Source organism: Epinephelus moara, chromosome 8 (genome assembly GCF_006386435.1).
Source record: "Epinephelus moara isolate mb chromosome 8, YSFRI_EMoa_1.0, whole genome shotgun sequence".
Classification (NCBI taxonomy): domain Eukaryota; kingdom Metazoa; phylum Chordata; class Actinopteri; order Perciformes; family Serranidae; genus Epinephelus; species Epinephelus moara.
The window spans coordinates 25,597,168-25,613,147 of NC_065513.1; the positions used below are offsets into that span (position 1 = coordinate 25,597,168).

The 15,980-nt window shown below is 40.8% G+C and overlaps 1 protein-coding gene across 2 annotated transcripts; it reads left to right on the forward strand.

Moving 5' to 3' along the window:
* The first annotated feature begins 1,123 nt into the window (after window positions 1-1,123).
* Window positions 1,124-15,633, forward strand: LOC126394010 (mothers against decapentaplegic homolog 4-like). 2 transcript variants are annotated; one of them, XM_050050531.1, is made up of 10 exons: window positions 1,124-2,005; window positions 4,194-4,596; window positions 6,178-6,352; window positions 6,501-6,755; window positions 6,862-6,969; window positions 7,083-7,133; window positions 7,541-7,724; window positions 8,546-8,714; window positions 9,046-9,184; window positions 10,174-15,633. In XM_050050531.1, exons 2-10 carry the CDS (start codon window positions 4,357-4,359, stop codon window positions 10,383-10,385), a joined length of 1,533 nt encoding a protein of 510 aa, XP_049906488.1. In that variant the 5' UTR covers window positions 1,124-2,005; window positions 4,194-4,356; the 3' UTR covers window positions 10,386-15,633. The 2 variants fall into 2 exon arrangements, with proteins under 2 accessions (XP_049906488.1, XP_049906489.1); XM_050050532.1 differs by lacking the exon at window positions 1,124-2,005 and adding an exon at window positions 3,440-3,940.
* Window positions 15,634-15,980: the final 347 nt, after the last annotated feature.

Consider the following 15,980-nt stretch of genomic DNA (forward strand, 5'->3'; position numbering starts at 1 on the left):
ACCGCAGAGGGGAAAATAAACTGTGAAATGAGCAGCTGTGGTGAAGCAGCTCAAATAAAGCTGTCTTGTCTTTTCATACGATGTTAATTACACATTTATTTAACTGAATCTGGAAACATTTCCCTTTGCTATTATTGTTGATAGAAAATATATTTTATCCTACATTAACTGCACAGTATATTTATTGTTTTGTATTGTTTTATTGTTTGTCAAATATACGTCCCGCAGGCCAGAACGGGCCCACCAAAGGGTCCAATCCGGGCCCCTGGATGACTTTGAACACCTAATATTGATCCACATGTGAAAGCTAAGGCCCCGATCACACAGAAAGTGTTTTAGCAGCTGGAGCTGGCTTTTTGTAATTGTTTTTGATGAGAACGAAGCTTTCTGCTCACGTTTTTTACGTAGCAATGCACCTCACATTTCTGCACTCTAGGCACTCTGTGTTTTTGCTGGAGCCTCAGAGCAGAAAGGTGTTCTCTTTTTTTGTCATTTTTTTCCCCATTGTCCAATCGGATGATTTGAGAGGTGGGCCCTTTGTGGTGGTCACGACAACAAGTTTACAGTTGGTAAACAATGGAAGAGAAACTGGTAGTCGTGGTTGCTGGATACCCAGAGCTGTACGGCCCTGACAATAGACAGCAGGTTGTTAAACTGCCCCCAAGTCATCCTAAAATATGCCTGGAAACCGCCGTCATCGAGGAGAAGCTCCTGGACCAACTGGTGGTGCTCCCCATGATCCACCCTCTTTTTTAGGGTCTCATGTACCCACACAGATCTCATTACCCTGTGCCCAACAAACTATTTGCTGACAGTCTCTCACCCTCATCCAGAGCTACAGCAAGTTATCGCTGCCTGAACATTTTATGAGCTAGCTACTAATTATTGTGAATTTTTTTTTTTTTAAACAGTAAATTGATTACACAGGAAGGTTAGTGTAAGGGTGTGATGGGGTGGCGAAGATAAAAAGGAGCAAGCATTTTTTGTTTGGTTGGGGGTTTCTTTTACTAGTGGCATGCAATTTAGAAAAAAAAAGGCAGTATGGTGCGCCTGCCCTATTGTAACCTGCAAAATACTTTCTGTGTGACCGGGGCCTAAGAGGTGCAGGTTTCAGGAGCAAGTTAAACAGTGTACTAACCAGTAGGCTTTATTACTAATGCCTCAGTGTCTACATTCTTGTATTGTTAATTTTTAGTTTTGGTCTTTCTTTTTGATCTATCAATCTATCTATGTCAGGGGTGTCAAACATCTGTAACGCAAGCCAGGAGTGGCCCACCAAAGGGTCCAATCCAGGCCCCTAGATGATTTTGCACAGCTAATACCGATGCACTTGTGAAGGCTAAGAGGTGCAGGTTTCTGGAGCAAGTTAAACAGTGCACTTAATGTGAAATGCAGCTTCACAGGCTTTTCCACCCTGACCAGAATACAGCTCTCTGAAATAACAATAAATACCTATTGTGGTCATATTTAAAGACAATGAATATTGTCCAAAATATTGTCAACCAGCAGCTTCAGTGCAAAAAAAAAAATCTGTAATAACAGCTTCTCACAAGCAGTTGTTGCCATAGCTGCAGCTGTAGTAGAAATAAAAGCAGATGCAGTAGAAGCACTATACGTAGTGGTAGTGGTAATATTAACACCAGAACATGCAGTAATATCAGTAATATATAGTAGCTGGAGCAGTACAGGCAGTATTGAAATATCTGAGCACTTAACAAACTCCTGTCTCATGTTACGCATGCGCAACACGCCATTGAAGGAAATAGTGTGAGAAGTGCGTGAAGTGGGTCCGGACTTGACACGAAATCTGAGATTTGACTTGATCCGCGCTCTACTTTGAAGGATGTAACGCTACAGCCTGCAAACCTTGTTTTTGTGAGCAGCTGGTGAAATTTATGAAGATAACCCAGACAGGATCTGCACAGCCCACCGCTGTTCCCGTCGGCACGGTAACTTCGGACAGAGGCAGAGCTCTCCTGCTAGCTGCCACACCAGCTAACGCCAGGTAGCATACAGTGCTAACACTAGCTACATAGCTTTGGTTGGTTTTCAGTTATAAACTACTCAGCGATCACATACGAACCAACGATTATTACAGTTGCATTAAAGTATGTTGTCGCTACCTATCAAACTAAGTGGTCAACAAATAAATACGTTGTAGCACAGTAAACAAACACGCCTGCTAACCTCATAGTAGCATGCTATGTTAGCTAGTTTGCTATCAACAATCATCGGTGTTAGCTGATGTTTTTAGTAGCAGGTAGCGAGCCAATCCCATGTCAAGGTACTTAATGAAAGCGTATATTTCCGGTTATGCTCTTCAAAATAAAACCCTACTTGAACAGTAACGAACATGGCAGTTTACAACAATTTTACAATAATAAATAGTGGCAGGCAAATATACCTGGGAAAAATACATTGTAATAATGCACTTCTATATCAGAAGTACTAATGGTGTGAAGTAAAAGTGTGTCACAAATTGATGAACTTTCTAATTGAATTAAATAGAGGTTTTATTTTCATTTTATATGTAGCTCTTTTTATATCATAACCATTAACACTTAATTGACCCTCTGAGGAAATGTGTGATAGGTTATTGTCGTTCTGATGTGAAGCATAGAGAATTATAGGAATAAAAGTGAATAAGTACGAATTATGTAAACATATTACAATAAAATAGGTTTATCATGCTACAGTGCAAACACTAGCATGTCAAATATGTAAAAATATAAAATGTGTATAGTGCTCTCTGAGTTTGTAAAGTGTATATAAAATATAAAATATGGGCCTTATGCTACGTCACAAAGTATAAAACTAGTATGTGAAGTTAAAAATAAAACAGAAAGATGTGTATTTCTTGACTATGTACATCACAATATATACATAACTCGAAAAAATAAGTAATACATACAATATCCTATGTGCAACTTATGTTAAGTACACATTCAAGAGTGGGAAGAGTTTTACACAGCTAAATAACTGCACAATGTTGCTGTAGTTGAGTTATTTCTCCAATTATTGTACAGTGGAGACAGTGTTAAACAAAGGATTATTGTACCTGTAAGTCCCTATTGCACATTTGAAATATTTTTTTTTCACATCCATGTGTAAATAATAGTCCTGTCTATTCTTTAGCTTTATGTCTCTAGCATTTTTGTGCTTGTTTCTAACTGTCACATCCATTTTTGTGCAAGTACATTGAAAGCAATGCAGAAAAAAACTGAGTCCAATTGCTTCTGTGTGTACACATATTTGGCCAATAAAGGTGATTCTAATTCAGAAATAACTTACAGAAGGCAGTAAACATTCTCATCAGTCATCTGAAGTCAGTTTCAGACTCTTTAGAGCTCTGACCGCCTGCAATAAAGCTGTATGACCAGCTTGCTGCTGATAGCAGATCATCTTAATGTCCTTCCCACTGTCTCACCCAGCACCTTAGATGCCTCAAATGTTAGTAAATAATCGACTTTATTATTTTAGCCTTTTGCTCGTTCAAAGCTTCACCTTTATTTTGAAGACAAGTGTTCACTTCCGGTTAGTTGTGTCCGCGTGCAGTCGCTTCCCCGGACTAACGGCAGCCAGAGTGGCGCCGCAAGCTAGCTAAGAAGATACAGGCGAGCACAGCTACTTTAACCTTGTTTTTATCCCGGAATAAACAGTTCCGGACATTTGTAAACTCAAATATAAATGTAAAAAATTCCTCTTTGTCATGTTATCAGGTCGTTAGCGAGCTAGCGTCGTCATTATACGGCTAACAACTTGGTTAAAACGGTATAGTTTGTGGTTTACAGATCTCCTGTGGTCTCCAGACTCAAAACCGAAGCTTTGTGTGTTTATCGGTTTTTGCCTGAAAGCTAATCTGTCATCCGGATTTACTCAACATTACAGCTCATTAACAACATGGCAGGAACTGACAGCCTCTAATGAGAGGATAACAGAGGTAGCACACAACCTTATTGTTGAATGAACTTTTGCCAGTTTTATAAGTTAGAGACACTGAGCTACAACTTATGTCTTCTAATACCACAGCTCTGCAGCACATACCTACATCCATGCAGTCTGTCATGTTAGTTATGATGTTCAGTTTTTGTTTAATATCTTGTCTAATGTTTGTGTCAATTGAAGCAGACATAAGAAGGATGCGTACAACTCTACAGCCTCTTAAATGAACATAAAGTCTAATTTATTTTCAGATCTCTTCACCCCTCCTCCTGATGCTGAGAGGTCTGCGGTCCCACATCTGTCCCATCTGCAGCTGAACAGCTGTGAAGATCGTCTCTGCTCCAGCCTCCTGATTTAGTGAAACTGTCTCAACTACATAATATCCTCAGAAGGCTTAGTGAGAGATAAGTCAAGATGTCCATCACAAACACACCCACCAGCAACGATGCCTGCCTGAGCATTGTGCACAGCCTGATGTGTCACAGACAGGGTGGCGAGAGCGAGACGTTCGCCAAGAGGGCCATCGAGAGCCTGGTGAAAAAGCTGAAGGAGAAAAAAGACGAGCTCGACTCCCTCATCACGGCTATCACCACCAACGGGGCCCATCCCAGCAAGTGTGTGACCATTCAGAGGACGCTTGATGGACGGCTGCAGGTAGGACAACACACTCTGGATCATTTATTTGATACGCTCAGGTACATAAATATAAATCAGATTCATACACTTCACATTAGCGCTGATTAGTCTTATTTGTTGTTTGTAGTCTATTAATGTTTGGGGATTTCTAGTCTTTTCACCCACAGTAAACTATACCAGCATTTTTTTTTTCTTGAATTAAAATAAAAGACCACGACAGACAGTTATTCAGCATAACATCAAGGCCTGCAATTTATGACTATTTTCAGAACAGATTAGTCAGAAAATGGTGAAAAATAACTACTACCACTTAGCGATTATGGTTACATAATTAATCATCTAGTTATTCAATCATTATTCATCTAGTCCACTCATAGTGTTATTTTGGGTCTTTTCATACATGACAATACACAGGAAATCTAGATATATTGTATTTATTTAATGCCATGATAGTTGCCCAAGCAGTAACCCGTCTGGCTACTTGAGGCTGGTGCTGCGTGCGCATTGAAATTATAGCAGGATAAAGAAATGCGTTTTCTCTCAGTGAAGAACGTATTCTCCTCGAAGCTTATTGCTGCTAGTGATGGAGGGATGTAGAAAACAAATGTGCACTGGGAAAGCACCTGTAGTTGTAGTCACCCTCATCAGGTAGATTGATAGTGCCCTGGCACATGATGCTCCCGTAACGCCTACTTAATAAAACAGCTGTACTGTATTTTGAAACCGTCAATTAAATTCAGTAAATAAAGAAATTGTCCATTTCATTGAGCCAAACTTTTGACCTTTTTGGTTGCAAAACCACAGAAGCAGTAAGTTAGCAAACTATTTTTCTGACCATCGACTTCGCGATTTAGATTTAACATCATCCAACATGTGAGATGAGAAACCCGCCAATATAAACATCGCAAGCTGAGATTACAAAATGGAATAAGTAACCACATGATTCTCTGGAAAATTATTCAGCCAAAAAAAGGCAAGAAAATTCAGGAAATCTCTGCAGAAAACCAAGTTGGTGCTGTAACCTTTTTTAAAAGTATTGTGACCTGTGTGTATTCGTCTAGTCAGAACATGCTGTTCACCAACACAGTGGAAAACAAGATATGCTTCACAGGGTTCCTGTGGGTTCTTAAAAAGTCTTAAATGGCGTTGAGTTCATTAATTTATTATTGGCGTTAAAATGTCTTAAATCAATCTTTCAAAAGTCTGAAAAAATAGTAAAAAAAAAAAGGATTTTATGTATGTTTTTTTCCCCTGACATTGAATTATAAAATCTCAAAACAATTGGTTACATCTGTTTTTAAAAAATAATGTATTTAATGCCTCTTGCATGAACATCAAGCAGAGGCGTATCAGGATTGTGGTACTAGCAACACTCATTTTGTTTCCCCGAGGCATAGCTGTCACTGTACGACAAGGGGAAATGCAAATTCAACAAAAATTAAAATCTAACTTAAATCTTACTTGCCCTAAGCTGTAGGAACCCTGATTTTAATAACTGACATAACACTATATTTGAGCTCAGCTGTGAGGTCAGTGAGTCCACAAATGATTTAACTCTATCCCTGTATTCTTTCTCTGTGTTGTCGTGGTTGTTCCCAGGTGGCTGGACGTAAAGGCTTCCCCCATGTAATCTACGCCCGGCTGTGGCGGTGGCCTGACCTGCATAAGAATGAACTGAAACATGTCAAATACTGCCAGTTTGCCTTCGACCTCAAGTGTGACAACGTGTGTGTCAACCCCTATCACTATGAGAGAGTGGTGTCTCCTGGCATAGGTGAGTAACGGGGAGGTGGGCATGTGCCTGTTGAGGTGCCATTTGTTTTAGTTATACTTCTCCAAATCACAGTCTGCCTCACAAGGGATATTTTCTTGGCATTGTCCCTAATTTGTTCCACCTCTTTATCCTTTTTCTTGGTCCACAGACTTATCAGGACTGACGCTGACCCCCTCTGGACCCAGCTCTGCGCTGATGGTTAAGGATGAGTATGATTTCGACGGACCACAGAGCCTGCCCTCCATCGACGGAGGGCACTCCATCCAGACCATCCAGCACCCCCCATCCGCTGGCCGTCCGGCCCCCTCTGAATCATTTGCAACCCCAAACCTGCTCCCGCCTGCGGAGGCCTCCACCTCTGGTTCATCATCATCTTTCCCTGCCATCGCTGCTGGATCAGGCAGTAAGATACAGTTGTAAAATATTCCTGTGTGTGTCCTTGTTTGTCCATATATACATATGTATGTTTGGACATGGGTCTCTGACTTGTGTTCTCCTTTTCTCCTCAGGTGCCAGCTCAACCTGGTCCAGGAACAGCAGCTTCACCCCCAACATACCCCACCACACCAACGGTCATCTACAGCACCACCCTCCTATGCCACACCCAACACACTACTGTAAGTACACACTGTCGCTACCACCAAATCCCCGGATAACTGCCTACCTCTTGACTTTTTTTTTTTTTTGCATAGTGTGTAATTGCTGCCATTACTCCCTCTGTTTCTCTCAGGGCCGGTGCATAATGAGCTCGCCTTCCAGCCTCCTATATCCAATCATCCAGGTGAGAACACACAATCCACAAGTACATAAACCCTGAACAGAATTTTTAGGCCAAGTATATTAGAAACCTCTGAGTATATTTGATTAACAGGACATGAAGTGTCTCTAAAAAGTTGACGACTACATTAGATACAAGACTGTGTTAATATGCTCAGTTTGATTGCTTCTGTGCCAACTTTTGAATATACAGGGTATCTTTACGTTATAGCATGCACATTTTTATTTTTTGTAGCTTTGTAGCTAAATGGTTTTACACTTTAATAAATGTGAAATATTTTGCCTGGTTTGTATATGGTTTTATTTTTATAACTTGAAACAAAGTCACAAAAGTTTAATGTTACATTGACGAGGAACATTTTCCATTCATAACTACAAACCATTGACATAAGGTTCTCCCCTCTGTCTCAGCTCCTGACTACTGGTGCTCCATTGCCTATTTTGAGATGGACGTTCAAGTCGGGGAGACATTCAAGGTGCCCTCTTCTTGCCCCATTGTGACAGTGGACGGCTATGTCGACCCCTCAGGAGGAGACCGCTTCTGTTTAGGCCAGCTCAGCAATGTACATCGCACTGAGGCTATCGAGAGAGCAAGGTGGGTGATCTTATTACTCTCAGTAGTTAGAGAGCAAAATAGTTCAAATCTTACTGCTGATATAATCACTGAGTCAGGGATGTATTTTTTTACATTTGAACCAGAAACAAGAGTTTGGCTGTCAAGCGTCATCTTTGTCATTGCTGCCAGCCTAAAATGTTTTTTGGCATATCTAAATTTATCAATAAAAAACCCCACAGGAAATGTGATTTTTGTAAATCAAGTCAAATCAAATCAAATCCACATTTGGAAATGAAATGTGATTCCAATTGGATTGGAGGCTCTGGCTCCTCAAATTGGATTTCAAAGTGTCTTTTGTGTACCTCTGCTTTATCGCTGAAGTGGAGCTTTTTCAGCTGAGCTGCGTGCGCGAGTCTGTCCCACCACCAAGTGTTAAACAGATCTGACCAAAAAAAAAAGTCTGACATACTGGACCATATTAGGGCTGTACCTGACTCAGAGTTATGTCAGTTGAATCAGATTTGTCTGTTCAATATGAATATTTGACGATTCTTTTTTTCCATATAAAGTTTCAAAGTTTGAACGGGGCTCAGCAGGACATTCATTGTGATAGCAGCATTCACTTTGTATAGTGCATAAGCTAACTGCGCTTGCAACAGATCGGATATGTGCAACAACATTTTTTGCTGACACTAGATAACAAATAAAAGCCAGAGACTGTATTGTATTAAGTCGCTGTGAGCTGTAAATTCACCCCTCCTAAGCAGGAGAGAGGAGATAATGTGCTGCTGCACCGTGTCCACTGCAGCCTGTACTAAAGAGCAGCATGAAAGTCACATGTCCTCCTTCCTCTTCCTCAGGCTTCACATCGGTAAAGGGGTTCAGCTGGAATGTAAGGGTGAGGGAGACGTGTGGGTGCGATGCCTCAGTGACCACGCCGTGTTTGTTCAGAGTTACTACCTGGACCGAGAGGCGGGTCGAGCTCCTGGAGACGCTGTTCACAAAATCTACCCCAGCGCTTACATCAAGGTATGCACACGGGTCACTGAAAGGGCATCACTCAAAGTTGACGTTTCATAAAATGTTGTTTTTCCTCTTTTGGAAGGTCAAGCTGCAAACATCTCTTTCCATACAGTCTCTTCCTTTACATTGGTTCTGTACAGTAGTTGTGTCTACGTACTGCCACTGTTTACTGTCTTTTCCACTCTCGTCTCTCGTAAGGGGAAATCATACCTCTTCACACAGCATCTTTCTGACACTCTCCCTGATTGGCAGCCTGTGGTGATATTTACATTTCTCCTATGCAGGGGGCTAATTGCTGCTGAATGTACAGTATTTAAAGTCTCTTCTCTCCTGCCAGGTGTTTGACCTCCGTCAGTGCCACAGACAGATGCAACAGCAGGCAGCTACGGCTCAAGCAGCAGCTGCAGCCCAGGCAGCCGCTGTGGCCGGAAACATACCCGGACCTGGATCAGTTGGAGGGATAGCTCCAGCCATTAGTAAGACCCTGTAGTAACTAGCTATGAAGAGAACAGAGACATGCTCAGACTGAATTTCAGCCCAATTGTGGTTAAAAAAATCAAATGAATATGTTCTGGTAACACAAATTTGATAATGCAGCAGAACAAGATTATATTGATTTTTATTGGTTGACAAGTATTTGCAGGCGTAATTACTCCAAAAATGAAGCTGAAAGTGTTCCAAGTAGGGGTGGCGATATGGCCTTAAAATAATATCACAATATTTCAGGGTATTTTTGCGATGATAACATTCTTGACGATATGACAAATTAGTTGATTTTTTTTTTTTTTAATTAATTTAAGAAAATAGAATTGCAACAAAATAAGTGATAGTTTTACACGTTAACCTAAGTTTGCCTTCAAATATTAAGTAAAAACTAAACAAAGAATAGTAATTCAACAAAATAAAAACTCCCAAAAATGACACATTCAAACAGAGTCTGCAGTAGTTTCTCTTGTTGCCGTGGGTAACAGTATGACGATAATTGGCCAACAAGCCGAAATATCGCAAGTATCACGATATGACGTTTTTACACGATATTAAAAATTATCTCAGTAGTATCATGAACAAGACGTTTTTATTACAGACAACTCATTAATTTTCAGGCTGCAACTATTTTCATTATTGATTAATCTGCCAGTAACATTCTTTATGAATGGCTTTATCCTTTGCTCGTTTAAAATTCCAGAAAACAGTGTCCAATTTGACGTGATCAGATCGCTCTTTTTGTCTGACCAGTGGTCCAAAACTCAAACATATTCAGTCTGCTGTCATCAGAGTCCAAGAAAAGAAGCAGATATTGTCATTTTAGAGGCTGCAACTTTAACATTTTTGCCTAAAATTGACTCAAATAATCGACTAATTGTTTCATCTCTAGGAATCACCTAATTAATTAATTGTTTGTCAATACATTGTATGCCACATCACACTGACCTGATCATGACTCCCTCTCCTCCCGTCCTCTCAGGTCTGTCAGCGGCAGCCGGTATCGGGGTAGATGACCTCCGGAGGCTGTGTATTCTCAGGATGAGTTTTGTTAAGGGCTGGGGGCCCGACTACCCACGCCAGAGCATCAAGGAGACCCCCTGCTGGATCGAGATCCACCTGCACAGAGCTCTACAGTTACTGGACGAGGTTCTGCACACTATGCCTATAGCGGACCCGCAGCCTCTGGACTGAGACCTGCGGCATCGCACTGCGACTCATACAGTGGCAATTGAAAGTCTTCCTCAGTGAACTGTTTTGGGTGGAGGAGCCAGTGGAACAGGCGTGACACTGAAGCTCACCCACATGAAAAAGTACTTTCAGGTGTTTGAGGCACCTTTGTGCACTGTGGCCCCGACTCTTGCTTCTTGAAGCAGGAGTGACACTAAAATGAACCAAAGCCATATATTAAAGATATAGGTGTCATATTTTTGATAGATGGCTTTGATATCTGATGACTGGAATGATGAACTATAGGACTAGGAAAGGCATCACAAATAACTACAGTTACAAAGCACCACGACGTGCACATAGATGACCTGCGGATCCCATGAAACTGGAATGTACAGCGATTACTCAGAGTCCACAACCGCCAACTACTGACAGATATTAGAGTCACTGAACAATAACCGAACATCTGAGAGCTGTGCTGCTGTGAGATGGATCATATCCAGTGTCTGGGCACCGCAGCACTGCTCGAAGATCACCGCTCGACATCACGCTGCCTCTCAGATACTGAACAGGGCTGAGGACCACCCAGTTTGGATCAGGTCATACGAGACACTCACAACCATCCACAGATATCACAGAGAATGAAATGACATGCACCATCCCTAAAGCCGACCCCTAACCTCTGAACTGAAACAAGGTCAAGGATTCTTCTAGGTCAGGTATTGTCAAAGTACGGGTTTGGACCTTAAAAACTGGTTGTGGGCTTGGTGTGCCCCCACCATACATGTTTCTATTTTCCCTCTCACCTGTAGTGCTGTTTATCAGCCTTGGTTGTTTTGGTGTGAGTTGCAGAGTGTTGGAGATATCGGCCGTAGAGATGTCTGCCTTCTCTCCACTATAATGGAACTATATGGGGCCAGAGACATGCTGCAGTTTCTGCGCCCTCAAATTCATTGTTTGTTTGTTTTGGGGTTTGTTTGTTTTTTAGATATTTTTTGGGGCATTTTTTAGCCTTTATTTGACAGGACAGACAAGTGTGAAAGGGGGAGAGAGGAAGTGACACGCTGAGCACCTATTTTTTTAGGGTTCAACAGCTGTGCCCTGTGATAAACTGAGTTCAAGTTTCAGGTAAACAGGCTATGATGTGTGTGTAAAGGTTGTTTTGCAACCTCAGGCGCAACCTGCCGCCACACTCTTGAAAGCTGGCTTAAAAAAGGCACAGAAGTAGCACCCAGCGCTCAACCTTGCGTTTTCTGGGCGGTGAAAGACATGACCCCTAACACACTTGGCCTGTGGTGCTTAAAGCACTAAATAAAAATTCCCAGACCTTGTGAGCAGTTTAATGTAGGAACTGTTTCTTTCTTCCTAACTGCACCCACCAACCAAATCAACGTGCAGAAGGAAGTGTGCATCTACTGCTAGCTCACCTAGCACCACTGAGCTAGCTAACATTACAGCTCAGCCAGCTCAGTTGGGTAGAAAGAAAATAGTTTCTATCTAAAACTGCCCACAACAAGGTCTGTGGATTATCTTGAGTAACCGGGTCATGATTTCTGAGTTTTTCTAATGCATTTTGTGCCGATTTTTAAGCAGCACAAGTCGAGTACCATCTAGTTCCATTATATTCAAGAGAAGGCAGACATCTCTACATGCGATATCTCCAACACTCGGCTCACACCAAAACAATAAATTGATAAATAGCACTACAGGTAAGAGGAAAAATGTGTTTTTAATTTTGGGGTGAACTGTCCCTTTGAACAAGATTTCGGAGCAAAGAAAAAGCCCACAGTCGAGGTTTTGGACCAGACGATAAAGTTCTTCTCCGGCATAATGACAGACAAAGTTGAACGGCCCATTGATGATACAATATATCTGTTTTTACTGACTTACTGTGATTATATCATTTCTTCACTGACTCAGAAAAAGTGATCATTTATCACTGGTCACTTCCACCTGTTTCAGGTTACTATTTTGGAAAATGCCCTATTTTATGCTGCCACAAAGGATGAATCTCATACGCCGCCTTCTGCAAACTCCTCACCATTTGTCCCTTTCATGCCGAGAGCAAAAAAGGAAACAGCGGTGATGCTTTTGTTTCACATGCAATGGAATTAAGAGAAGAAGGCAGACAGATGGTGTTAGATATCTGAGATTTGACCATGGTACAAAGAACAGGGTTCATCAAAGTTTCGGCAAGCCAAAGTACTTAATACTCAGACACACACTGTAGGTCCAGTATGATCATGTCAGCTGCCCCACTTTTTATTTGGAAATGCCTTTAATTGAATTTTAAAAGTGATGATAATTATTTGTATTCATTTAAATTTGTATGGATTTTAATCTCCAAGCATACCCGACACATCATCCCCACTATGAGAATCATTGTACTTAAATATCTTATGACTTGCAGCCCACTTATATACGACTCGATCCAGGTCTCTTGTGTGTAGTTTACTGACAGAGAGAATTTAAGGCAGTTTCCCAGCAATATTGATATATTTTCTTGATTTTATTTTTGTTACTTTTATTAATTGATTTGTATTATATTTTTAGCACTTTACTTTTTTTCTTGTTTTTAATCCAATAACCCTTATTTTGAGGTGGTTGTCTTGCGATATGAATAAGGGAGTGAATAGTTTTATGTAGGATTGTGAGCAGAGGCGACTTTGTGATGCATTTGTATGGAGAACATTTGTAACACTAAGGCATCTTTTTAAAATCTGTTTTTGCCCTTTCACTCTCAATAGGCATTTAGACAAATCTGTAGGGTTTCTTTCGGCTGTTCTGAGTTGCAGTCTTTTTTTGATTTGCAGTTTTTTTTCCTTTTTAATCCATGTAAATAACTTTTGTTTCTGAACTGCATGTCAATGTTTGCATGAATTTTAATGGCAAAGAGACCCCTTTATCTCTGACCCCCCTTTTTAAAATAGGTTACTTCACTTGCCCCGCATTACACAGGAAAAGTGGATTATCAGAGGAGAGTAGAAACCAGCACCCGCTGTGTACTGGTGTGTGTTAACCAGCATAAAAGGCAAACAGATAAAAGCTACAGAGTAACAACTAATGTAAATGATCCAATTTAATTATATAAACTCAACTTTTTAGCAGCCAGGTTCGTAAAGAAGGCAACTTTCCTTCTGAGACCTAATGTGTTACAGTATATAGATACAGTAACGCCTCCAGTTATTAGTGTGCAGAGAAACAGATAAACAGATAAAGGTAGACCGACACACAGAAATAATTTGATTTCAACATGAGTCCCCTCGTCTCCCCCCTGCGCTGCCTGGGATACTTTCTATTTCTGTTTTTAAAGGCATTTGTTGGGACATCTCTGTAACATCAGTAACCTTTAAATTTAAGTGTACATTAAAGGCCCAGTGTGTAAGATATATGGGGACTTTGGTTGTATCTAGAGGTGAGGATTGCAGATTGCAACCACCTGAAGCTTCTCCAAGTTAGATTTCCTTCAGTGCTGATCGTACAAAAGGTTTTTACCCTGAGCTGAATTGTCTCCTCCTCTCCAAAACAAGCGGACCAGCGTGAAAACACTGATTTAAGTAGTTTCACGTCTGTGTTTCAGATGGCCCACTTGCCTAGCACCTGCTAATGTGTGCCTACCTATTGTCTCTGATATCTTAAAGCGTGCTCACTTTATTTCTGATTCAGACGTTCAGGAGGTTTTTACTGTGAGCTGAATTATCCGCAGAGGTCTCTTCCTCTCCAAAACAAATGACAGTTTCAAGTTAAAAATTAAGTGTTTTCCTGACACTCTTTTCATGGACGGTGGCTGACACAGAAACACGAAGCACCCGATCTAGAGCTAGTGTTTGGTTTGTCCGTTCTGGGCTACTGTAGAAACATGGCGGTGCAACACGGTGAGGACCTGCTTTCTATATAGATACAAACGGCTCATTCTGAGGCAAAGAAAACACGATGATTCTTATATTCAGGTGATTAGACACTAAAGAAAACGGTTATTATATTCCATTTCTGCCCCTAAATCCTGCACACTGGGCCTTTAAGACTTCACTTTGCAATGACTAACATAGTTTTAAAATCACTTTTTAAATTGGCAGTAGATTTGAGGCTGGCACGGGTTACCATGGCAATTCATCTCTCGGGAAGTGACGTGGTAATTAAATTTAAGTGCATCCGAAAATATACATACCACTGTTTATAAACACAAAGGTATGTTGAAGAATAGCACACATTTTGCCATCCAGTCGAGTGATCAAATCTAAGCCAGCGGGTTGCTTTCTCTCTCCTCTGTCCCATCTGTAATTATCTCACTTTAATTTGAAACACATTGTCTAAAAATATTTGTTTAACATCAGGGATTAAGACTCAAACTTTAGATTTTATTCACATAATTATGCATTCTATCGATCGAATGGCAGCAAACAAGATATTTTATGATTCTGTGTTACTGAAAGAACTGATGCTGAATTCTGTCTGAAGAAATAACCTGTTATGTTCTGTTGTGCTTTACGGTTGAACAAATGTTTTTATATCACTTGCAGTTATAGAAGCCTGAAGACACGGCTCCAGTGAGCTGATGTTGACTACTATGACAGAGTGCAGAGACAAATTTTACCTGTATTTCTTATGTGAGAGTCTATAATTAAACATGGCCTGATATTCTCTAAGTGGTGACCTGGTTATTTTCTAAACAAAGTCAACATGTTTATTAGGATACGATTCAAACACTGTTGTATTCACTACTTTTTAACTTGATTCCTGCTCACGCTGAAGTAGTGGGATTTACGTAGGTCAGTTTACCAGTCAGCCTCCCTCACAGCAGACATCTTGACATGTCAATGCAGGAAAAGCTCAGCTGCTTGAATGACAATGAATGATGGCTGGATTCCACCCAGATGGATTACTGGTACACTTGTGTTTCGAATGTGCTTTACCTGCTATAACATGTCATGTTGTCTACACTGTAAAAGGTCTATAGGGATGATAAAGGTGTGAGTCGTCTTGCCTTGACAAGCACAACAATCACGCAGCCTGAGCAGGTGTAATCTGAAGGCCAACAGGAAATCTCCAGCTGCAGAATTACCACTCAAGTTTCTCTTACAGTTTACATCCATGTCTAATATTTGGGGATGTGGTTTGACAAGAACCTTATGTGGTCGACCGATATAGAGAAAATTACTGGAAAATGTAAGAAAGTACAGAATATTTTGAGATGTTTGAGGGGCCGAGACTGGGGAGTGGGTAGGCAGTCCTTGGAAACTGTATACACTGGGTTGATCAGGGCTTTCATTGACTATGGCTGTATAATTTATCAGTTAGCGTCAAAAACATGACTGAAAAAGTTGGATGTAATTCGGTATCAGGCCCTGAGACTTTGTTGTGGCACAATAAAAACAACTCCAGTATCAGCTTTACAAGTGGAAATGAATGAAATGCCGTTGGAAATCAGACGAACTCAACTAGCGCTAACTTATTGGGCCAATTTAAAGGGCCATAAGGGGAGTCATCCGACTCAAATGGTATTGCAACCTTTTCAAGAGAAAGGAAAGAGGCCGATTAAGAGCTTCAGTTGGACAATAGGGAATACGGTTAATGGAATTGGGGTATAATGATAAGCCCCACTGTAATATTCTCTGTTGT

Coding starts and splice junctions, on each gene's coding strand:
- LOC126394010 (XM_050050531.1), top strand. CDS start 4,357: ATGTCCATCACAAACACACCCACCAGCAACGATGCCTGCCTGAGCATT. Junction 4,597..6,177: donor CGCTTGATGGACGGCTGCAG/GTAGGACAACAC, acceptor GGTTGTTCCCAG/GTGGCTGGACGTAAAGGCTT. Junction 6,756..6,861: donor CATCGCTGCTGGATCAGGCA/GTAAGATACAGT, acceptor TTTTCTCCTCAG/GTGCCAGCTCAACCTGGTCC.